We start from the raw sequence: 23,524 nt of genomic DNA on the forward strand, positions 1-23,524 counted from the left end.
TTGCTTTTGTCAGCCCTGGTGACCTCCTTCTTCTGGAGTTGTCTCTATGGTGCGTAAGGAACCTTTTTGCTATTTCAGTCTCTTTAAACTTCAGCTCAATAATACTGTTAACCCTCTTGATTTAAGTAGCTAACTACTCTTCGGGGACCTGCAAAGTATTCATGCTAGAAGAATGGGTGAGTTAGCTAAACATTAGTCTGCTACAGACTTAATTTTAATGAGCATTTACAGGCTGCTGGCTGCAGGAGTAGCAGCTGGGAGGTGCCTGCACCTGCGCCCTGTACTTTTTTGGTGCAGCCCAGAAGCTTTTGAAACCTTTCCCAAGGGCCACATATGACCTTGGTTGGGCTGTGCCAGAGCTCCTCCATCCTTTGCTGCCCTGAAGTTTTGCCATGCCTGCATCCAAGCCACAGAATCACCTGAACGATGTCTTAACAAAGCTCCTCCACCTGCTTATTCATGTTCCTGAAGTGAGTCACGAGTCCTCTTGTTTTGGACCAAGATAACCATCGTTTTAATTATCTGCTTCCATAAAGGAGTCTGATTATCTCTCTCAGATAACTTAGAGCAAGGCAACAGCTCTATCTGACAGAGTTAAATCAAGCTGTAACAATAGGGATTCCTATTTCATTTTTCCTTAAATTCTTTGGATGGGAATATTGTGTTCTGTTCTGATCCTTAAAAAAGCAGAGGCAGAGACTTTTCTGCTGGAAAGCTGAAGGGGCAGGGGGCTGTCTTGCCATCTGGTTATCTCTCTCGGATAACTTACAGTGAGGCAACAGCTCTATCTGACACAGAAATCGAGCTGTAACAATACAGATTCCTATTTCATTTTTCCTTAAATTCTCTGGATGGGAATATCGTATTCAGTTCTAATCCTTAAAAAGCAGAGGCAGAGACTTTTCTGCCGGAAAGCTGGTGGGGCAGGGGGCTGTCTTGCGCTTCCCAGGTATTGGGGGAGAGGACAGACCCTGTTTAGCCCCCGCTGTTAACCCCTCTCGGTTTTACCCACGGGAGGTGTGAGTATTTACCGGAGGAAGAGGAAAAAAATAATAAAAAAAAACCCAGAAAAAGAGAGAAACCCCCCCAAAGTGGTGGGTGACGGCCGGAGAAAACGAGCCCCAGCCGTGGTCGGGGGTCCGCGGGTTCGAGGCTGCCCTAGGACCGAGGAGAGGTTTTTTTGGGGGGGAGCAGGATCCCGCCCGCCCCCGGCCGCTTTGCGGGCGGCGGGACTTCCCGGAACGGCGCGGGGGGGGGGGTGGTGGAAGGCGCTGACACGTGGCCGTGGCTCGGCGAAGGGGGGAGGAGAACCGGCGGCCGCCGCGATGTGAAGCCGGGAGGAGGCGGAAGGCGGCCGCCCGTATGGCCGGGGGGGGCCAGAATGTGCCGGTGTGCAGCGCCGAGCACGGGGCCCGGGCGGGGCAGCACGACGGGATGAGGAAGGACGGCGGGGGGGACCCGTACTGGTCCAGGTAAGGCTGGAAAACCTCGCCGGGACACCCCCCCCCCTCTTACCCCAGCAGGCTGGGGCAAGCTCAGCCGCAGATATTCCCCCCCCCCCCCCCAAACTCCTCCACGTCGTGATGCTGCTCCTGGAAAAGATACGGGAGGGGGGGGGTCGGGGAGCCTGAGGCGGTTTGGGGAGGTGCTGGGTGCTCCCCCCGCCGGTCCCGGGGTCTCCTCTCCCCGGGGGGGGGGAACCCACCGGCCCGGGCAGTCGCCGCTGTGTCACCCCGGCAGGGATGGGAGAGGAAAAGGGGGAAGATAGGGAATTCCTGTGAAATACTAAGGGGGGGGGGGGGGGGGAAAGTGTATCGAGCTTATTTCTGGCCTGTCGTCAGGTATTTAAACACGCCGTTGAAATCACGGTGAGGTTCTTATCGACGTGTTCCTTGCAGGGATGTTTGTACTGGCGGTAGTAATTAATTAAGATAAAGTCTGGAATAGTAACCGGGCGGCAGCTAGACGGCACGAACTGTTCCTCAAGTGAACTAATTAAAATACTTAAAGATATTATTAAGCCCAAACTGACCACTTTTAACAGGAGGGACGTAAGGAAACGCGGGGTGCTCTTGTGTTTGGAGCAAAAACCACGGACCCAGGACGGAGCTGGGATGTTCGGGGCAGCTCTGCTCCCCCCTGCCACCCTGGGAAAGTCACCCAGCACCCCGACCTCAGGATCCGCCGCTTCTCCCGTCTGAGGCGGGGTGAGATGGTGATGGAGAAGTGCCATGGGGCAGCTGGAAGGGACGGTCGGAAGCTTTTCCAAACCGGGAGACTTCACCGCGTTGCGTTGAAATTTGGTTCGGTTTAACGCTGCCACGAAGAGGAGCTCGGGCCGGGTAGGAGAGCCGGCTTTAAACTGCCGTCCCGAGGGAGACTTTTCCTGCAGTCAGGGACCTGGCAGTCTAATCAAACCCACGCTCATCTCGGGAGTAAGGGGGTAGGTCTCAAAAGCAGACCTTTGGCACGAGGGTGGCTTAAAATGTTAAGATTCTTTTCCCCCAAAAGCAGTTAGGAAAATCCCTTCTCTCTGTCTCCCCCTTTCTAACTTTTCAGTGAGGCTGTGTGAAATGGGAGTGGTGGGAGAGGAAGATCCTCAGGCCAAATTTTCATTAAACAGTTTCCATTTAGATGTTTATCCTCTAGAAAAAAAATTAATACTTTGGGCCAGAGCAAACCCTCCAGTTTCCCAAATCTCTTTTGAAAAACGCAAACCATCGATAACACTTTCCAAAACAAAAGAAGTGATTTATTTATCGAGACATACGTATTTTGAAAGCAGCTCTGACCACCTTAAGTGCCGCTAGTAATTGAGAGAATCCGGTTAATGCAAAAAAGCGGCAGGCTAACCATAACTCCAATCAGATCGTTATCTGTATCGCAGCAATTCCCACAAGCAGAGATCACCTCCCTGTTGTCTGGTGTAGACACGCACGGGCGCAGCCCTTGTTTGGGGAGGCTTTATGGAGGCTTTATGGTCTAACGTAAACAGGGCAGGCGGAGGGTGGGAATGGGAAGGGGGGAGCAGAAAGGGGGAGCGATCCGCCGGATCAGGCCAGCAGGTTGGTCGAGTTGTATAAAATATCTCGTTGGATGGTTTCGAATCCATTTGGTGGACACTTTTCGAACAGCATATGCAAATAAATAGCTCTTGACGTTTCCAAGTAATGAGTTATTGCCATGGAGGCAAGGTTTTATCAAGTGGGGGAAGTGACATGGGTTCTCCTTTCATGCTCCAACAAAAGACACGCCAGGCAGCCTTCCAGGATCTGTCTGCACCGTCAGTGCAAGGAGAGATAAACAGTTATCTTGGCAGGTTTATTTTTCCATCTTTGTTCATGCTGCTTCTTTTTTTGTCCTCCCTTTTTTCAGCTGGCTTTTCCTTCCTCTTCCACTGTTCTTGCCCTACGTTTTATCCTGCCTCTCCTGCTGCCTTTCCCAAACTTTTCTGCAGGTTTCCAATGGCTCCATTATCACACATCTCCTCTTCCTCTTCCAAGAGCAACGCTCGGGGATTTCTGTCTGGGGCTTGAGTTTACGTAGCACACCTGGACAATTAGATGGCACTTTTTAATGGAGATCTGAACATGCCAAAGCAGGACTCTTCAGGCAGTAGGTGTGTTCTAGCATCCATCTCTGGTTTAGCTGGGGGAAGACCGAAGCGCTGAGAAGAGAAATCTATTGCTGAAGGTTGCACACAAAGCCACGGGCAGATTCAGCCGTAGACATGAGGATCACATTTTGGATGGTGCTTCCTGGAGAGAAATACAAGATGGAAAAGGCAGTGTGTTCTGGGAAGCAAATGACTCCTGAAACCACTCTGCATCTCCCAGCCTCTGGCTACATCTGAAGACAAGGGGTTATTACAGCAGTTTCTTTAAGCTCCAGAGATAAAAGGAGTTGTACCACCAGCCACAAGCTGGTCTCCAGTCGCCTGACTGTGCTCTTTGCCCGGAGCCAACGGTTACGGGTTTTTTTTTCTGAGTTCTGTGCCCTGATCTTTTATCAACACAGTGTCGCAGCGTTAGTTGCATATTTTGTTTCGGTGGTTGGGGATTTTTGTTATTGAACAAGTTCCTCACCCTGGTTTTAATCATGCCTTGCTGAGAACTTATTTCACGTGGAAAACGTAAGCAAGACACGCGTTTCATTCCTGGCTGAAGCGTTTCATTCCTGGCTGATCCATGTACGCCCTTAGATCAGCGTGCAAAGCACGCGTGTGCTTCATTATTACATTTTCCCACTGCCTCCACCTGGCCTTAACAACTATTTCCAGCTCATACGAGCTGCTGAAATCTAATTTCATCTTCGCTTTTGCCGAAAGCAAGAAATGAAGAGAGGGAATAAACCCAGAGCCGCGCTTGCTGAACACCACTTTGTTGCCATCTGCGGCTCTGCGGAGGGAGTTTGTGTACAGGAGGCTGACAGGAAACCAGCAGCTTTCCCAGGAAAAAAAGCCCTGTGTCCTCTGTGCCGCTCTCGCTGGCTGTTAGCTGGTGGATTTGAAAAAATAAAAAAACACCCACAACCCTTCTCTAAACCCCAAAGCTACTTTTGACAGCGACAAATCATGAGCTTGGAGCTGGTCTGCAGCATGACAAAATCAACTCGAGGAGGGGCGGGAAAAAAAAACCACCAAAACCTCTCTCTTGACAAGCATGTTAGATTTTCAAGGGAAGGAGAAATTGTTGTTGAGAAAAACAAAGAGAGAGAAGCGAGCGGGCTGTCAAACCGGGTTAAAAATAACTACCTGGGTATTATCTCCTTGCACAGGAGCGTCTGCGCGACCGCTGTGTTTGCGCCACGTCAGTCAGGCCGTGGTTGAGTTGGAGATTACTGTAAATTAAAGCCATAGGCAGGGAAGCTGGAGAAGAGGTTTTCGAAGGGGGATGCCCCCGTGGGGCTGGGAATGGGTGACGAGGAGGGAAACGTCCCCAGGTTGCTTCGTGCGGGTGACAAGTGAGCGGGCTGGGGGCACTGGAGGTGGCTCCGGGTGATGTACCCTCCGTGTCTCTCCCACTGAGCTGGTTTTAGTCTCTTTTTACAGAAGAGAACTGAGGCAGAGATGCCCTGGGGGTGGGCGGGATGCCCCGTCACCGATACCTGCGCCCACCTTGGCCGTGGTGCAGCTCCGATGCGGATCAGGAGCCGCAGCTCCCGGTTCTTCTCCCACTTCCAATTCCAGTTATGGAAAACACCCACAAACCTCAGAGGTGGCTTCTGGCCAAGAGCTGTTGCTGGGACAGACTGTTCGTGGTCCTGCTGTCTAACACAGCTCTCTTACCACCTGAAAATACCCGATGGTCCAGACTCGTGCCTTGAAGGGGGTACTAAACTGTAATCTAATTGATAGCCTGAACTGCAGCAAGTCCATTTTAACAGTGACCCGCAGTGTCTGCAAACAGACAGACCTGCAGACTGGGGGAAAGGAGGGAGGCAAGTCAAGAGAAATAAAGTTGAATAAATATTTGCTCTGTGGCATCTACCGGAGAAATTCCTCCAGCAGGAAAACACACTGCAAATAAAGATACCCTATGCTGCTGGCTCTCCTTCCACCGCGGGATGGCTCGGCTTGGTTTGTGCCCCTTTGGGGCTCGCAGGCATCCTTGAAAATCAATCTTAACCACCGTGCCGTAGGCAGGGGACCCGTTCGGTTGGTGGGAGCTGGGTCCCAGGGGAATCCCTGGAGGCCTGGAAGCAAAGCTGTGACCACCCAGCGCCCGGGGCTGCGTTTGGAGGAGGAGAACCGAGGGACATCAGGCAGGGCTGCTCAGATATAGGGCTGCTGCCGTGCAAAAAGCAACCCAGGAAGAGTCGTTAGGGCTCGAGCTAATTATGGTCTGTCTGGGTGGTGGTTGGAGGTTTATGAAATAGGAAGCGTTTTCTAGCTGCATGGCTGCTTTGCTCTGTAAGGAGGGTCTCGGTGACATGCAAAAGGGGGTGCACCTGCAGTGCCTGTTTCTTCTGAGCAGAAAGGCATGACAGGTCAGGAGAGCACAGGCTGGGCAGCGAGGAGCTGCCACCGTCACGTGGCACCCAATTAAGTCAATTAGGTGGCTCCAGACAAGCTCCGGCCGGTGAGATGGGCATGGTCGCACGGATGGCACCAACGGCTGTGACTTCCTTAGGTTTAGATGTGCTTTATTCCGACTCAGTTTGGTTATTTCCAGCACAGATTATCTCTACCTCCCTCATCAGGGAAGCCATTAGATTTAATTTGTTAACACTGGTAAAGCTCCGCTTCTCAGTTGGCTGGTGTTACCTACAAAAACTATTGTTTGATTTGTCATTATTCCTTAGTTTTTGAAAGAGAGTTTTAGTTTGTCCCCTTTGTACTAGTCGAGGTTTCTCCTGTAACCTTTGCTGTTGTTGTTTTGCACTGAGCAGAACATTGACTCATCGGCAGCCTCTGTGATAACTATAATTAGGAGAAAATGCATTTACAAAGCTCTTTCCTCTGATGCAAGCACATGATTGTCCTTGCAGAGAAATAATTCTTGCCATGCTTCCAGGTGGGTGTGGGCAGCTAGTGATTACATTTGACACTCTCATTATTTCAGTGGATTTTCCTAGCTGGATATGCTACCTACGGAGCAAGTGGTAGTCTGAAGCTGTCTTTATACTACCCACTTGTTTTGAGCATAAGTCTCTACTGATGCATTTAAGCATACAGGAAAAGAATATGAATGCCTAGAATGGAGTAGTAATCAAAAAGAGCATTGAGATGGTGTCATATACCCAGGGACTTATTTAGTGCTTTTGAAAAAGAATAAAAGTCAAGAAAAAAAATATTCACTGAAGCTTTGTCAAAACATCAGCTGGGGAAGAGGCTTGTCGGGAGAACATCTCTGCTTGGCCATCCCGTCCCTCAGCTGTGCTTTGAACGGTGTCTTGCTTTTTTGCAGGGAGCAACGTGACCCTTTGTGCCCTGCTGTCAGCCAGGTCGGACTTATCGCCTGGATGACCCAGCACCGCTGGCCTGGCTACCTCTTCCCCACCACCCCCAAATCCCCTTGCGTGCCCCCAGCCCCTCGGGTGACTCTGCCTGCCTCATCGGGGCGAGAAAAAAGGCTGGGAGCTCGCAGCATCCCCTCCTGCCCCTCTGCCCTGATGCCAGAGCTGCTCTGCAGCCTGCTCGTTGCTTTTTGGGGTTCGATCCGTTAGCACCAAACTCTGCTCCCCCTGCCCGCACCTTCCTCGGACACCGGCATTGCTGCGCGTGGGTTTTGCTTTTCCTAGTTGCAAACGCTCGCTGGAGGGAACAGACCTTGGCAATGTTATAAAGGGAAGTGGAGTAAAGACCAGTTGAGCTGCACAGGTCTTTTTCTCTCCGTCTTACACCTTGCAAGGCGAAGGAAGAACCGTTGATCTAATATCCCATTAAAATGCTGCTGTGCTCATCGGAATAACCGCTGGGAGAAGAGGCAGAGCTCAGCCCGGCTCCAGACAGTGAGAAAGCTCATAAATGTCTCCCTTCGCTTCAGGGGGAAAAGCACAATTTAGAAAACTATCTCGGTGGCTAAATAATAGGAAATACCTACGCACATCGTAGGCTGCTGCATTTTACTTCATCACCTCAATTGTTGCAGGTTCAATAGCTCAAATTAATCAGCGCCGTGCCGCTGTAGATAACAGGAGAGATTACAGCCCCGGACTGGCAACAGCCCATTTCTGCGGTTGCAGGAGCACTGGTTAGGCAGGCTCGGGTCGGTCGCTTAATCCTGCAAGCATCTGATTTCGGATTGTCTTGAGACACCCTTTTGAGGGCTCTCCGTAACATTTTCCATCGACGGTTACCCCCCACCTGCCCTCTGCCTCCTGGGGGGAATTCGTACCCCAAATCCCTGCCCGTATCGTCCCGCTGGGGTTGGTCTGATCCGGACACGTGGGGTCCGAGAGCTTTTGGTGTTGCTGTGCTTTGCTGTAGGGAGCTGAAGGCGGTGGAGTGGCTGCTGTCGGAGCTGGCTGGGGCAGGTGATTAAAAAAACAGATCACCTTTGGTTTTGCAGCAAATTAAGATAGGATTGCTGCATATCTTCCTCTTGGTGTAAGAGCAGGAGGGGCTCTGAGGGCATTTATCAACCAGTGCAAATGGCTGAGGCAGGTCAACCCTTGGTTACTTATTCCTCCAGCAAAGATACGTGAGGTTTTCTAGTTCCTGTGTTATTTTGTACGTGTGCACAGTAAAGATGGTTCCAACCTTCAAAGCACCAGCTGAAACACTTCCAGTTCCTCCTGCCAGAGGCTGGCACTGAGCTGCTTATCTGCCTTGTTGGGAAACTGCAATAAATGCACCTCCAGCGGGCACGGCTGCCCCGCGTGTTTTACTTTTCATTGTTCCTTTGCCTCCGTCTGTGACGGGCCATTTGACACATTTATAAATGGGTTTGTGCTGTGTGGGATTAACCTACATTTATCATAATTCCAGTACAGAGAAATAAATGCTTATTTCAATACAAAAAGTGACCCAGGTTGTTTCCCACGCAGAAGGAGGGTATGTTTAGTAGGGTGGAAAGCACGGAGGTCAGTGCCCTGGTACAGTGAATTCCCCGGTCATCTCTGGAGCAGAGAGAGTCTGTTTGCTCAGTGCTTTGTGCTCTGGCCTCTGGGCATAAAAATAACCAAATACAAATAACACAAATAGTGGGTGTTCTTACTAAGCTTTTAGCTCCGTAAGTCACAGGCAAAGGGGGACCCGGACTGATGTTAGCGGGGCTGCGGGAAGGCGGAGGAGTTTACCTACACCTGGGGCCTGAAGTTTGCAGCAAAATGTGGGTCTCTGCTCCAGAAGCACATTGCTGACTTGGAGCAGAGAAAATTGCCTTCCTATCGATTTCCAGCCTGTATCTTCTGCAGGAGCGCTTTTCTTCGGGCTGAGTACTCATGTACCAAAAAATATGTTCTGTTAATGTATTATTACTAATAGTATCTTAAACAAGCTGGATTATCTTACTCCTCTCTCTGGGCTATTCAGCCCAGTCTTGTCTCTCACTAAAGAATTCCTTCACCTCCCTTCTATTTAGGAAGGCTAACACACAAGCCACCTCCCTTGGGGAACAGGTAGGAATGCCAAATAACAAATGTTTGCTACCAAGACGGTGTGTCTCATGCAAATGCTTCCAACCTCGTGCACTGACCTTTCCTTTGTTATCCTTATCTTTTAAAGAGAACAGTTTCTAAAGCTTTTATTTGGGGAAAAAAGCAAACAACCCAGGTTTCCCCCCACCTTTCCCTCCATCCACAGTCAGCGATGCCCGAGCAGCCTGTCCCACCTTGCAGCCTATGGACAGACGTTATTTTGCTGCTGGGGTCAAACGGCGTTCGGGATGAAAGTTAGCATCGTTCATAAAAGTCACCAGATGCGATACGCTCTGTGTCAGAAGCACGGTGCCACAGGGGGGATTATGCCGAGCTTTATTGTATCGAGGCAGACTCAGCTTGCAAGCAAAGTCCTCGCCGTGCACGGATCTACCAGGCAGACCGTTCCATCTGCCCTTTCCCCATCTTCTTCTCCATCCTTGCAGGCCCGAGTCCCGCGTCTGGAAGGTGATGTTGCTGCTGGGGACGTGCCTGCTGTACTGCGCCCGTGTCACCGTGCCCATCTGCGCCGTCGCCCTCAGCACCCGCTTCGACTGGGACAAGAAGCAGTCGGGCATAGTGCTCAGCAGCTTCTTCTGGGGCTACTGCTTGACACAGATTATCGGAGGACATATCAGTGATCAGTACTGGCAATTATTCTTACGTTTTTCCTCTGCTCGGGCTTTTTTCATGGCGCTTAGCTTGGTTTTGATCTCTCGGTTCCAGTCTCGACAGTGGCTGTGCCACGTTTCACCCTGGGAGGGAGAGAGGGTGGGAGAGGGAAGCGTGTCCATGGGGAGAAGTTTTATGGGGCACTGCAGGTTGCTCTGAAAGCAGTTAGGGTCTCTCCATCAGCCTCACTCGGGGTCTATAGCTCTGATTCAGAAAGGACACGTGTAGTTTTGACTGCCCGATTAGATTCCCGGGTCTTGAAATTGCTGCTGGGCTTATTGGGCAGTATGCACAGAAGGACTTTGCACAGGCAAAATCCCCGGCAAACACAGGGAGTGTCTACACGATCATTACTGCCCCGACAGTTCCTGCAGAGCAGCTGCCAGGAGGGACCTACAGTCGTGGATGCTTAGACCAACATAGGCGTTTTTTACCTGGAAACAGTGAAGAGCACTTTTATACCAGCATAATTTTTCTGATGGAGGTTGTTTTTAGCGCTGGTTCAGTAACTGGAATAAAAAAAGCAAACCCACAAGCTTACATGTTAAGCTGATGAAAGGAATAGTGGGTGTAAAGCAAACTTTATTTTAGAAAAGTGATAAATGCTGATGCTTATGCATAGTTCATAGCTGCTGCTCACTGGGAGTGTTATTTGTTCATTAACAAACAGCTTAATCCCAGCAGTGCCAGACAGCCATTTGGAAGGGTTTCTAGCTGCAATCACTAACCACAAGAAGAAAATATTTCCTTTTTGCAAGAAACACAGCTTTTTTCTATTTGATCTGCATAGTCGATATTCATTTTCAGTTCAGCACCTCCAGTTTTTCCACCCTATATTCTCACACAATCTCTTCACAAGCAAGCCCCCATCACGGTTTCCATCATGTTTGGGAAAACCAAGTGTCTCCATTTTATCATATCAATTAAAAAACAACTTCCCCAGGTAGCTGTAAGGAAAGATCTGAGTAATTACCTGCTCAAGTTCCTTTCCCCAGCCACCCTATTCTTAGCGAGGAGGGCTTTCCTAGGAAATCTTTTGTGAGGAACACATGCCTGGAAGGAGAACATTATCCATGCAGCGCACTGTGCTATTTAATTATGTTCCTTAATAGTTTGCAAGCAAACGCCTGCAAAAAAACAAATGTTAGCAGGCAGAGCTGATGCAAAAGAGCAGATGGAAGAGGAAACACAGCGCCTGGTTAAGAAAAGCAGAAGGGTGACAGCAGCTTGGGCTTCCCCTCCGTCAGAGGCTTGAGTGCATCAGCACGACGGTGTCTCTGGGGCCGGTGGTGCTGGAGTTGGATGGGCAGCACTGATGCCCGGTGTCCCGGTGAGAGCAATACTGGTGGCCAGCTGCTTGCTGCCAGCTCCCAGGGAGCAGGAGGTGGGACGGGAGGAGGTCAGAGCTGCTCCCCAGAGGGCTAAAGGCTTTTGTAAGGTTTAGAAAACCTCCGAGAACAGGTTTGACTGAAAGGTTGCTCTTAAAAACAGGCTCAACTGGGAAAAGCACTTGAGTCTTGACTGGGGGACTTTGCCCTTTCGCCCACCCCTTGTTTTTGATAACGTGTTTTCTGTCTTCCAGAATAGGAGGTGAGAAAGTCCTCCTCCTCTCCGCATCAGCCTGGGGGTTCCTCACGGTCCTCACCCCGCTGCTCACCCACATCACTTCTGCCCATCTCGTTTTTATGACCTCCTCCAGGTTCCTCATGGGGTTGCTGCAAGGTGAGACCCCTGTCCTGAGCACGTGTCTGTGTGTCTGTCCGCCCAGGGGCTTCCTTGCAGGGGGGGCTCGTGTGCGGTAAATTCAGATGCAAGTCATGCGGTTTGCAGTGCGTGAGCCCTTCTCTTGCGCGTTCGAGCAATCCTCTGCCTCAAAACTGCCTCCGCATCCAGCACTTCCACGGGGGGAAAAAAAAAAGAAGTGACATTTCTAGAGAAAGTCGCTGACAAATCATTCCCCTGTAGAAATCTCTCTGTCAGACAAGGGCTGCTGCCTTCTGAAATCATCACTGTTCCTGTTTGATTTTCCACATTTTAAAACTCCTTCAAAGGACTTGGGGAAAATTAGTCCTTGCCAAAACTTTTGCATAATTTGGGATGATTTTCCTTCCCTCTTGCTGAGCTGCAACACTGTTGAGCCACTGGGATAAGTGCATTGGCACTGATGGATTTACGGTCGCAGCGGTGATGGTGAAACAGGGGATTACGGAGAAGGCAGAAACAAAGCTTTCATGGCGATGGAGTCACTTATTTTCTTTTATATCCCTGTTTGGAATTCACCAAAGGTTTTGTTGCTTTGTCTCGGTGTTTTAACTCCTGCTGGATCTTTTAAATTTGCTTTTGATTTGCTCACGAGGGCACAGGAGCCTGACTGATCCCTGCCTTGCTCACAGGGGTGTATTTCCCATCCCTGGCCAGCCTGCTGTCCCAGAAGGTCCGGGAGAATGAGCGAGCCTTCACCTACAGCACCGTGGGGACCGGCTCGCAGTGTGGGTAAGTTCAAAAGGCTTTGAGCAGTGAGTGACAGTCTCCGGACATCATACGTGATGAAATGCCATTAAATAGTTGGAGGCAAAACTCGCAGCCCAAAGTACGTGTGGATTCCTGGGTCCTTGAGGATACCGGCTGCAGCTGAGGAAGCCTCAGGCAGTTGCTGTCGTGCACGTCAAGGATTTATGTATTTTTTTTTCTTTCTTTTTAAGCCAGACTTCGAAGAGTGTTTGCAACTTTTAATTACGATGGGAAACAGCCTGCTCCAGCAGGAAGAGCAGGGGTCAGCCCGAGACTGGTCACCTGTCCTCTCTGATAGATGGGGATAATATAACTTCCCCGTCTCTGCTAATCTCCACGAGAATTTCCTTTCTAAATGGAAGGGTTGCTTAAAAGCCAAATAGAAATATTACTGTGTTTAATCACTTAGTTTCCCAGTGTATTCATTTCTTTTGCTGGTCTATACATTCCCTGAGATACTTCCCTTAGTGGTTTCTCTACCAATGACTTTTTTAAGCGCATTTAGTGACACGCAGCATCCTCCCCACGGAGCATCTCCCGTTGATGCATGCAGCCCAAACGCTCTTAGCCAGACCTGTAAATCCGAGTGGGGTTTCCCTTGCAGGACGCTGGTGATCGGCGGTGCAGGATCTCTTCTCCTGGACTGGTACGGCTGGGAGAGCGTTTTCTATTTCTCCGGTTTGCTCACTTTGCTCTGGGTTTACTGCACCTGCAAGTACCTCCTGAATGAGAAAGGTAAGTCCAGCCGCCTGCATCCCTCGGGCTGCCAGCACTCCTGAGGCTGCGGGACCCGAGTGGTGCCTCTCCGCTATTTTCTACAAATCCTCTGTGTTTCTAAGACTGTGCCTGATTTTACACAAAGACCTTTTGTTCAGATGCCTTCCCTAACACACGCTGTGTCTCACCCAAGATGCTAAACCCAGAAACAAGGTTTTGAGCTCTTGCATTGCTGATTTCCTATTTCAAGTCCCACGCTGGATTATATTGCTGTCGAGAGCCTGATCTGACTCCTCAGTACTCTTAAGCACCAGTGAAAACACCAAACAGAGCATGATCTTCAAAGTGGATTAAGCTAAAGCAGGGCAAGATACTTATTACAAACTAAGAACATCTACACATAGAGCTTTTAAAAACCAGTTAATCCGGAATATCTCTTCCCAAATAACTGTCTGGGAGTAATTCCACACATGGGGAAACCATTAGACCTGGCTACAGCATTATTAGTGCGAGCGTGGCATGTAGAAGCCCAGCTCATCAGGAGGCAGGCGTGTGCCTGGTGCTACGCAAAATCCAAACCTGGTCTTTGCCCAAGAGTTTTTTGTTTAAATATAACAAGAGATATAACAGATGGGGGAAGGTGGCTGGATGGGGAAGTGTGTGGATGCAGTGGAAAAATTTTGGTCAACAGAACAAGGTGTTTTCATGAGCGTTCAATGGAGGTGCAGCCAAAAAACAAGGGTTAGAAGGAGATTAAAGGTGGTTGTATAGTGGGCTCCCAGGGCTCCCTCCAGCTGCACAGAAAATTACTGATCAAAGCTGTCCTTTGTATGTTTTCTTCCCTGCAGAACTCATCATCCCCATAGACTATTTAATGAGAAGCCTCTCGATATCCAAGCAGACCAAAGTTCCCTGGAAGCAGCTGTTTAAGAAGGCGCCGATATGGTAGGCAGCTGCGGTGGCCTCGAGCACTGGCAGGGCTGGGAGAGCACCCTGCTTCCAAGGGCTTCTTGTCCTCTCTGTGCTTATTTCTTCTGCCTGTGTGTTTGCCCACTTATTTATTGGAAAATATTACCAGGTTTTCTAATCCCTTCTGTATAAAGAACTAAAAAGGTAAGCTTGACTAATGGCAGTTTATGTTCTGTCCGGAGGAATGTCAGGCTTGAGTGTTACTGGCAAAACTTTCTCCTTCACAGGCTGTTCCCTGGATGAGCTGTGTGCTCCTCCGGAGTGATGTTCTCCACCGGGCTTGTTAGAAATGCTGCTTGTAAAGGGCTCCTAAGAAGTGCTGCTCAGAGGCACTGGGTGGCACAGGCTGTGTTCTCTTTGCTGGCAAAACATCTTTTTAATAGCCATAGGATATTTTAATAGCCATAGGACATTTTAATAGCCATAGGAACAGCCATAGGATGCTGCATTTGGTACTGAAGCTCATCCAAGCACGTTCCCAAGTGCCGTTTAAAGATGAGGAGGAGGGCGATGGGGCTGCGGGGCAGCAAACCCATTCCTGCCTTGAATAACCCGGGAGCATCTGCTGATAACAAATCCCTAGAAAACCCTAAACAACACCTCTTGGAGCGGGACAGCTCTCGCAGCGCTCGAAGGGACTGGTGGGAAATGCACTCGCACAATTACCGCCGCAATTAACCTCACCTGAACCCAGGGGCTGACGTCAGGCACCCGCCTGGGCGCTGTGCGGTGAGGGCAGCGAAGGAACGAGCGGTGCTGCAAGGTGGCGAGCCAAAAAGGAGTAGTTATCTGTGAAAAAAATCTCAGGAATTGTAGCACTGTGAGGGATTTATTTATAGACCAGGAACTGAAATACCGGGTTGCTCGAGTGCCCGTTTCCCACCCCGTGTGACATGTCACTCCTGATTATTTCCTCTCCGCTGTGTATTTTCAGGGCTGTCATCATCGCTCAGCTTTCTACGGCCAGCACGTTTTTCACTCTCCTCTCCTGGCTGCCGACGTTCTTTAAGGAAACTTTCCCCGAGTCAAAGGTAAGTTGGCTCTGAGACACAGGAACTGCCGGTCCCCGCGCAAACGAGGTTGTGCTGGGTACCTGCCGGAACGGGTTGGTTAGGGAGGATGATGATGGCAGAGGGATTTGGTGAGAGCAGGCTGGGAGGCAAGAGGAGTGGGGTTAGGGGCCACTACCCCCCTGCACAGATATTTGGAGATGAAAGCATCTTCCCTCCAGGTAGGCAGAGGCTGGTTTCTAGTTGCTTGTTTAGGGATGCTGAAGTGAGGTAGAGCTGGGGAACCTTCCAGGCAGGGAAGAGGGGGTTATATTTGGTTTTCAGACTGCTTTTCTTCTGAGGAAAGGATGGTTTTCAAACGGCACAGAGCTCGTGACATTATGCTGTTGCAAATGACCACCATTCATTCCTGGGTTTTCACCGGGTTTTTAACTGTACTGACATTGTCTAGCTCAGACCTGCCAGCGAAAACGATAATTACCGTTAACGACGTGTACTTCAAAAATACTGTCAAATCTACCCTCTCCTCAGTACAAATGGTGTTCCCATTTTTCAGAAACCTAGGCAATACTCATCTGGGCTGAGAGCTGGTATTTTGATCTTGTTCTCAGAAACTCAGACAATCTTTTCCACGATGGCTCTGTTAGGTTTTTATAATTTCCAGAGCTGCTTACAAATGCCTTTTCATATGGCATGTGTAAGGCGCTTTATGGCATACTCGATATTTATATTAAAATCATGTATTAAACCAGCAAACATATTGTTGTGACAAGATCTGTGCACCTCGAGTAATGTGCTTGTGCAGCAGTAATTTACCATCTGTTAAGCATTATATCACGGTGTCCTTACGTAAGATGCTCTATATAGCGTTCCTGCATCTGATAATCACTTTATACATCTCAATAAAAGGGGGCTTGACGATGCTTGATTTTAAAGGACGGACAATAATCCTTAATGTGGGAAACCTGTGGCACCTACTGGTCAAAGTCCCTTTCTGCAGGTGAGCTGCCTTCACCAGCTGCCTGCAGCCCACCTGGATGGATGGATGGATGGATGGATGGATGGATGGATGGAGGTGATGGAGGGTTTTGGCTGACGCTGCTCAGGGCAATGGGCTGTAGGGATGGACAAAGGTGTTTCGGTGTGTTGGGATTGACTTGCTGAGCAAGCCCAGCTGGTGTTAACAGACACCAGAGGGATCACCCCACAAGCCCTCGGGGGTAACATTTCCAAAAGCGACCAAGACCCAGAGTTTCAAAGCCACTGAAAGATGGACCCTGGTACAATTTCCAGGAGCAGCTGAAACAGCGTTATTCAAAACCAAGATTATTTGGCCCTCCCACGCATCCTGAAGCCAGGCGAGGAAGGGAGGGATGCCTCCACGGGGTGACGGGCTCAGAGCAAAGGGGGAGATGCGGGGGACGACGGATGGATGGATCAGTAGGTTCAACCAGCTGAGATGAAGCCCAGCCCAACCCACACTGGATTTCAGCTCCTCGTGGGATCTGGGCACCAAAACGCCTCTGAGCAGCTGTAATCCAGATGACCAGTAATCATCTGTGATTACAACTGTAGCAAGCTCGCTTAATTGAAAATAGGCCGAAGTATGTTGCTACCCATAATGTTACCTAATCCTCGCATTAGAAAATCCAGCTATGTTCCCTCAGCTTCACAGTAACGCTGCTAATGAGGTTGAAGCTGATGTCGGAAATTTTGCCGGCAGCTTTACTGATGACCCACAGGGCAGAGTAAAATCTACAGCTTGCTTTCCAGGGCTCTGTGGCTCTCTGCCACATCACCTTGCTGAACAGTAAACTTTGCCACGTTTAATCCCTCTTTCCCAGAGCAGACAGAGCTTTCTGCCTCTCCCCTGGACGCAGGGTCACCGGGGCAGAAGGAAAGACAACAAACCTACGAATGCTACAGCCCCGTGATGTGCCTGCCACCTTACAGACTTTGGAGCGATGCAGGGTGTAGCTGGGAGCTTGCTGGGCACAGGGGGTAGAGATCCTGCAAGAAGTCCTGATCACTTCATTTTTTTTTTTGCTTTCTGCAGCTATCACAGACTATCAAATAAAATATTTGCAAACAAACTCAGCTCTGACAGCAAACCTCTCTTGATTTTTGCTCCCTTTCAGGGTTGGGTGTTTAATGTAGTCCCCTGGCTGGTTGCAATTCCTACAAGCTTGTTCAGTGGATTTCTGTCTGATCATTTAATCAACCAGGGTAAGAGCTCTTTTGGCTTTTCCTCAGCTCTTATTTTATGTGATGGGGAAGGAGGACCTGGGTGGGAGGAGGTGGGTTTGTTGGTAGGGAGAAGACCCAGCAAATAGACAACCTGAGGTTCTGATATTAAAGCAGAATAAACACTCCAGGGTCCAAATCCCATCCAGGTGTTTGGATGTCAGTTTGATCTCAGTCGCAATATCCACGTAGAGATGAAATCTGGCCATCTGAAATCCTCTTACCATGTGCTCTCCTGGCTGGAGAACAAGGGAACCTGGTGAGCTGTGCTTAACTGCAACTCTCCCTTTCTCTTCCAGGGTACAAAACCATCACCATTCGTAAGTTCATGCAGGTAAGAGAGCTGAAGCCACGGGAGAGACACCTGAGTTACCTCTGACCTCTGCTTACATGGCAGATTAGACCTCTTGGGGACCTGGGTTCATGATTATAGGCAGAAAGAGGAAAGGTTTTCTAGCTTTGCAGATCGATTGGTGGTCAGTGCGTATGGGAAATGAAATCCAGAGGAAAGCCCTGACGGAGGAACAGAGCGTGGACCAACGGTAACACTGAGCACAGAGATTCGTGAGTGCTCCGGAGAGGTTTTCTTTCACAGGCAAAGGCCAAGCATACACTGTCTTTCTAAATGACCCCTTAGATACTGAGGAAATAGCAATACAAGGATGAACAGAAATAGAAGTGCTGGGTGAGAGCACAGCGTATCCTCTGCTCCGCAGCACCACATCCCTCCGGACAGACCTCTGACACAGAAAGGCAGGACACCGGGAAAAAAAAGGCTTGAGAAGCACCTGGTGCACACAAGCCCTTGCCATCGTAAAAGGGAACAGTTTGTCCATGAAAGGAGTTGCTTTCTTCCTCAAAGAAAATGTGCTGTGCTATTTAATTTTCCCTTTCTTCCAGGTCATTGGCTCCGGCGTCTCGAGCGTTTTTGCTTTGTGCCTGGGCCAGACCTCCAGTTTTTGCAAAGCAATAGTGTTTGCCTCTGCCTCTGTTGGACTTCAGACCTTTAACCACAGGTAACGAGAGTGATAACAACAGTGGCTGTGGCCCTTAGCTCTTACCCCGTGCGTGGCATTCTGGGGTCTCGGAGGAGGCTGCCGCTTGGAGTTGAATCCTTTTCCTCCTGGTATTCTCCTGTGCTGCTTCACTCTCAGCCTCTTTCCTCCTTTCTCCTGCCAGTGCCATTTATTGTCTAGGAGTCCTTCCTTTCGTTTGGCAAACTAAACTCTGTGTAAATGATGAAAAAGCAATCGCGCTCCGTTAAAACTGCCATTTTCCCCTCTCTGTTTCTCACTAGTGGCATTTCAGTAAACGTACAGGATCTGGCCCCCTCGTGTGCCGGCTTACTGTTTGGTAAGGATTCTGGTGGGGTTTTTGTTACGCTGGAAAGTGGTGTGTACGGGAGGGGACACGGTCATCAGCATTAAAGTCTGAGCAGGAGTATTTCTGTGCAATATCTACTCCGTATGTGCAACCTCAGTGTCCTTCTGTGATATATGTGCCATTGCTGGAGGCAGGTAACTGCACCAACACGCCTTTCAATTTGCCAAATGCTTACCCGCACCGCGGGCTGGGGATGAGGATGAGTGTGGGTTGTCCCAGCCATGAGCAAGGGGTTTTGCTGAGCTGGGGGTCAGGCGGGAGCCCGGCAGGAGCCGCTCATGTCTGCGGGTTTTGAATATATAATTTCTTGCTTTTCTTTACAGGTGTTGGGAATACAGGTGGAGCCCTCCTAGGTAAGGTATCCTCCTGCAGCTCATCCTTTCCTGGGAATCCTCTCCTCGCAGGCGGGCAGGATCCCGCATTTCTTTGCATTTCTTTCTCTTCTTTCCTGCCCCAGGTGTCATCTGCGTGTACTTGGCTGGTTACCTGATTGAAACGACTGGCTCCTGGATTTCTGTTTTCAATCTGGTGGCTGCCGTTAACAGCATTGGCCTCTGTGCGTTCCTCGTGTTTGGAGAGGCCCAGAGGGTGGACACAGACTCTGCATACGTGGACCTCTAGAGAGGAGTCCAGCAAGCAGCCGAAGGACAGGAGAGCGTCACGTCTGTGTGTCATTGTCGCACAAGTGCCAAAGAACATTTTTTTTTTTTTTTTAGGTGTTTAACAGGAAAAAAATATACTGAGACCAAGTATATAATGGGTCTGGGTGAAACCCATGGGAGAGAAGAAATTTAGCGTTCATTTTTTGCTCAGGGCATAGCTGATGGCCAGCAGAGCCGTCCAGCTCAACAACTCCAGTGAGGATACGGCCCACGAGACCAGTTTGCCCCAATCCGTGTCCGGTGGACAAGTATCCATGTGGCCAAAGCAGCTTAGCCGGCTTGTCTCCGAAGGCTGCTGCGGCTTGCATGCTCTGCCCCGGAGGGTGCCCGGCTCTTGGGCTGCCACTCAACACGTGTCCTCTGAACGACATGAAAGGAATAACCCAAACAAACGTACCTCTGACCTTAACCCTCCCTCGCGTGCCTTCATTTTGCAATCTGCTCGACAGGTACGAGCCAGGTGTACAGGAGAAGGGGTTGTGAGATGAAGTCAAGGCTTCCCTTCAGGGGAAATCTTCTGGCTGGATGACTACTGTGGACCCAGGGGCAGGAGGTTGCATCAAGACTGCCTTCCCCGCGCTCGAGCTGAGCCGGGAACGCTGCAGAGCAGACCGCTCAAACCAGCTGAGCCCACCTTTGCTCGAGGGCTCCTTCCTTTTTGAGTCGTTTTATTCCAGCCCTGAGCCACGGCAGACCACCTCCGACGTGAGAGCGAAGCTGCCATCGCCCGTGGTCAGGCATAGCTGGGCTGACCTCGCGGCGGAGGGGCGGCCAAGGAATCCCCCCGGGAGCTGTTTTGCCATATGCTGTGAATGTATAGGAAGAACAGGTCGGGTTCTGTGCTATGGATCTGTACTCCCAAATGCTTTCTGCTTGATCAGATGTGTCCTCCGCGTGCTCTCGAAGGGGTGCGGGAGACTTTCCAAAGAGCCTGCAACGGGCACGTTTTGTTTGTACATGAAGCATAAAGCAAATTTCTCCATTGGATTGGGGATCCATAGTACTGGATGTGGATCCCTGTGGTTCCCCGTGTCAGAGGGAAATGCTCGGCTGTACACGCCTCTGAGCCTGAATGTCTTAAGTTATTTATAAATATTTTTAAATTTAAGTACCAAATTCTATATTTTATGTACTTGAGGCCTGATTCTGCGTGCTTATTTTGAGTGGTACTCCCACCAAACCCCACAGTATTTCTGGAAGGGAAGGATTTACCAGCCTACAGTTTCCGATTTTGTAGGATCTATTTTAAATGTGACATTTCATATTAAAGCGAGTCATTGCTTTTCCTCCCACCCCTTGCTTGCAGGCTGAAAGGATCTCTTTGATTTCTCTCATGCTTACCAGAAAACTTCACTTGAGACTTGGGAGCAGATTTCCCAAGGACCTCGCTGTGCAGGAAAGCTGTAGGTTCAGATTCATCGTCCTTAAAAAAAATAATTATCCCCTGCTTCTCCTTTTGTTTTAGCCGAATTTCTTCTTGGAAGATATATGTTGGAGCCATAACATGTTTCTGAACAGCTGGGTTTATAGTGAAAATACTGACAGCCTTTTAATTGCAGAGTCACTAATGGGTGCCACCAACCTAAGCTGAGGTATTTTGGGGGGATATTAAGAGATAAAGATGCAACTGCCCGACGTCTTCGCAAGAGAATATACGATCAGTGTGGCCTGATTGGGGGCCAGAGAGATAAGAAAGTATTTTTTTCTCCTTCTGTGTTTTTTTTCTCTAAAAGGCTGGTTGCTACCATAGGTACAGCCCTGTATCTGGGGTGCTGCAGAGCCAGGACACACGAGCACTGCCGGGAAGCTTCTCAAAATCGGGTGGTAAAATGGGGAGGGCACACAGAGCGAATGCAAACCAGGCTTGCCAAAGAGGCCTGAGGCTGTGCAGACATCTCTGCCAGCCTTGTCCCTCGTCCAGTCTGAGCAGATTGTTTGCACGGCCTTTTCTATAGCGACATAAGAAAAAAAAAGGTGGGTTTTGTTTTGGGTTTTTTGACGTCTTCCCTGGGTGTTCGGTGTTGCGGGTCAGGAGCACAAGGAGTGAATTCTGGTTCTCTTTGCTGCATGCACCATTTCACGTGGAAATGTTGATGAGTTTGAATCACTTGCATTTGAACCAGGCGGCTTGGCCACCCCCTGGCTCTGCAAGCTGGGAAATTTGGAACTAAGAATTTCAAAGGAAAGTCAATGTTGCTGGCTGTGCCTTCTTTGTAAATCCAGTTAACACTTTGGTGGGCTGTCCAGATTATCTGTCTCTGTAAACTGGTTAATAAGTTAAATATTTGAAATACACTTGAGGCTTAGGTTTCATTATGTTCGTACCTCTTTGGCGAAGTATTGAAACCATTTTACATAGCTGTACTGTTATATGTTTAAGCAACCTTGCCAAAGCTTGCTGTCTGAGAGTTTTTGTTACGGAAGGACCTAAAAAAAAATAAAGGCAGCGAATCATTTGCACACTGTCTGATTTTCCGTTGAATGCAGAGGTGCTAATTTGTGTGATCAGTAAGGGACAGACAGAGCTCATCTGTATTTAATGTGATTAACTCCTTAGGGCTGGTGGGAGACGATGGGGAGGCTGTGCTGGGAGAATATCTGGGCTGGCAGATTTTCACAGCAACCTTGTGTCTACTGGTACGTCAGCCCTCAGAGTGCATCCAGCTCCATCTTCTTCCCACTTCTTTTGGAAAAAATGACCGAAAAGCTGTCTTCAGCAGAGCTGTGGTCAGTACAGCACCAGGAGACATGCTCCAGAAGCGGTTCTTCGAGTAAAAACACAAATGAAGCAAGTCTTCGGTTAGGTGGGATACACCCCCGCAGCCAGACCACCTTCCACCTGGAGACTGCTTTTAAAAAAAAAAAAGACATTGCCAACGTTTTTGCATCCTCGCTGAGAGGTTCGAAGAGATGCCAACAGAGGGAGCTGTAAGATTTGGGATGTGGCAGCTCCTGGCCGGCCGAGAGCTGCTCAGCCTGGCCCTGGCACAGCTGGCACAGCTGGCACAGCTGGCATAGATGCTGTGGCTGGTTTGGCTGGCACAGCTGGCACAGCTGGCACAGCTGGGCAGCCAGCAGAGCCTGGCCCCACCAAGGAGCAGCCCTGGCTGGTGGTTCTCACCGCCAGAGCCCGCGCTGGGGAGTCCCAGGACCTGCTGTGCCAGCATTCGCTTTCCCTCTTCATTTGGCAATTGTACAGCTAGTAAGGGGAAGGGGGGAGCAAAAGTTTGGGAAGACGTTTTAAGAGGGGAAATAGCCACTAAAGAGACTTTAAAACCTCATCTGTAGGGTCATGTAATCAAGAAAATATCTTTAAGGACTGTAGAGTCCCCTAATTTTCTCCTCAATTTGCTCAGAAAAAAACCAGCGTGAAACTTTGTGGTATGAAAATTTATCAGAATGCAAGTTATCCTCAACTTTTCCTGTCCTTTTACTCCTCCTATAAAGGTATAGACAACCTCTGACATACACAATTGAGCTACTTTGACCTGTAAAGCTCTAAGAAGCCACAGACCCACCTAAAACCCTGCCCTGTTCTTCATGGCATCCTGCATCTGTGTAAAGCCTGAGAGAAAAGAACGAGCTCTGCCACATTCCTTAAATTGTCTGGGTCCCAGGGCTACCCTGCCTGTCAGGCTGGATCCCAGTTTTCCAGCCTGCCCTGAGCCAGCAGGGACATGGGGACGGCGCAAAAGGGACTGGGAATCTGGGACTGGGCTTAAAGGCTGATTAATCACAGGTATATTGTATTGCTGCTGTGGGGTGGGATTGATGGGTCGGTTTGTATTTAAATTGTTTGGGGCATATTCAATAGTTGGCTCTAGAGCATTGGAAGGATCCTGTTTTATTGCAGTTTGCATAACACTAAATCAATAAACACATTCTAGCAGATGGAAAGCAAAACACAGGAGAAAAATAGCACTATTTGGAGGAGAAAAGAAATAGCAAAGAGCACTTCTCGCTGATACTTTTGCCTTGAAAACACAAGCAGATGCTCTCACAGCAGAGACCTGATCTAACATCCACCTGCCAGCTCCCCAGGGCTGGGACATGCCCCAAAGACACCACCATTCTGCAAAGGGCACCCAGCACCGTAACAAGCAAAATATCACCGTTTATTGCAGCTGTGACCTACTGCATGGCACGTAATAAGGAATTTTCCATTTCAAACTTTAATGCAATAATTAAGATGTCCATTAAGGTCTTTACAGTTTGACTGCTTGTAATTAAAAATGGGGGTGGCGGGGGGGCAATGGCAGGGAGTTGCAGTCCAGG

General features: G+C 49.5%; 1 protein-coding gene across 2 annotated transcripts; it reads left to right on the forward strand.

The window, feature by feature from the left end:
• Positions 1-1,037: 1,037 nt before the first annotated feature.
• SLC17A9 (solute carrier family 17 member 9) lies at positions 1,038-21,690 on the forward strand. Of its 2 annotated transcripts, XM_075020773.1 has the most exons (13): positions 1,038-1,472; positions 9,528-9,725; positions 11,336-11,475; positions 12,147-12,246; positions 12,869-12,999; positions 13,830-13,926; positions 14,885-14,981; positions 17,099-17,186; positions 17,504-17,538; positions 18,105-18,220; positions 18,502-18,557; positions 18,911-18,940; positions 19,045-21,690. In XM_075020773.1, exons 1-13 carry the CDS (start codon positions 1,363-1,365, stop codon positions 19,206-19,208), a joined length of 1,362 nt encoding a protein of 453 aa, XP_074876874.1. In that variant the 5' UTR covers positions 1,038-1,362; the 3' UTR covers positions 19,209-21,690. The 2 variants fall into 2 exon arrangements, with proteins under 2 accessions (XP_074876874.1, XP_074876882.1); XM_075020781.1 differs by lacking the exon at positions 9,528-9,725.
• Positions 21,691-23,524: the final 1,834 nt, after the last annotated feature.

This window comes from Buteo buteo, chromosome 2 (assembly GCF_964188355.1).
Source record: "Buteo buteo chromosome 2, bButBut1.hap1.1, whole genome shotgun sequence".
NCBI classification, from domain to species: domain Eukaryota; kingdom Metazoa; phylum Chordata; class Aves; order Accipitriformes; family Accipitridae; genus Buteo; species Buteo buteo.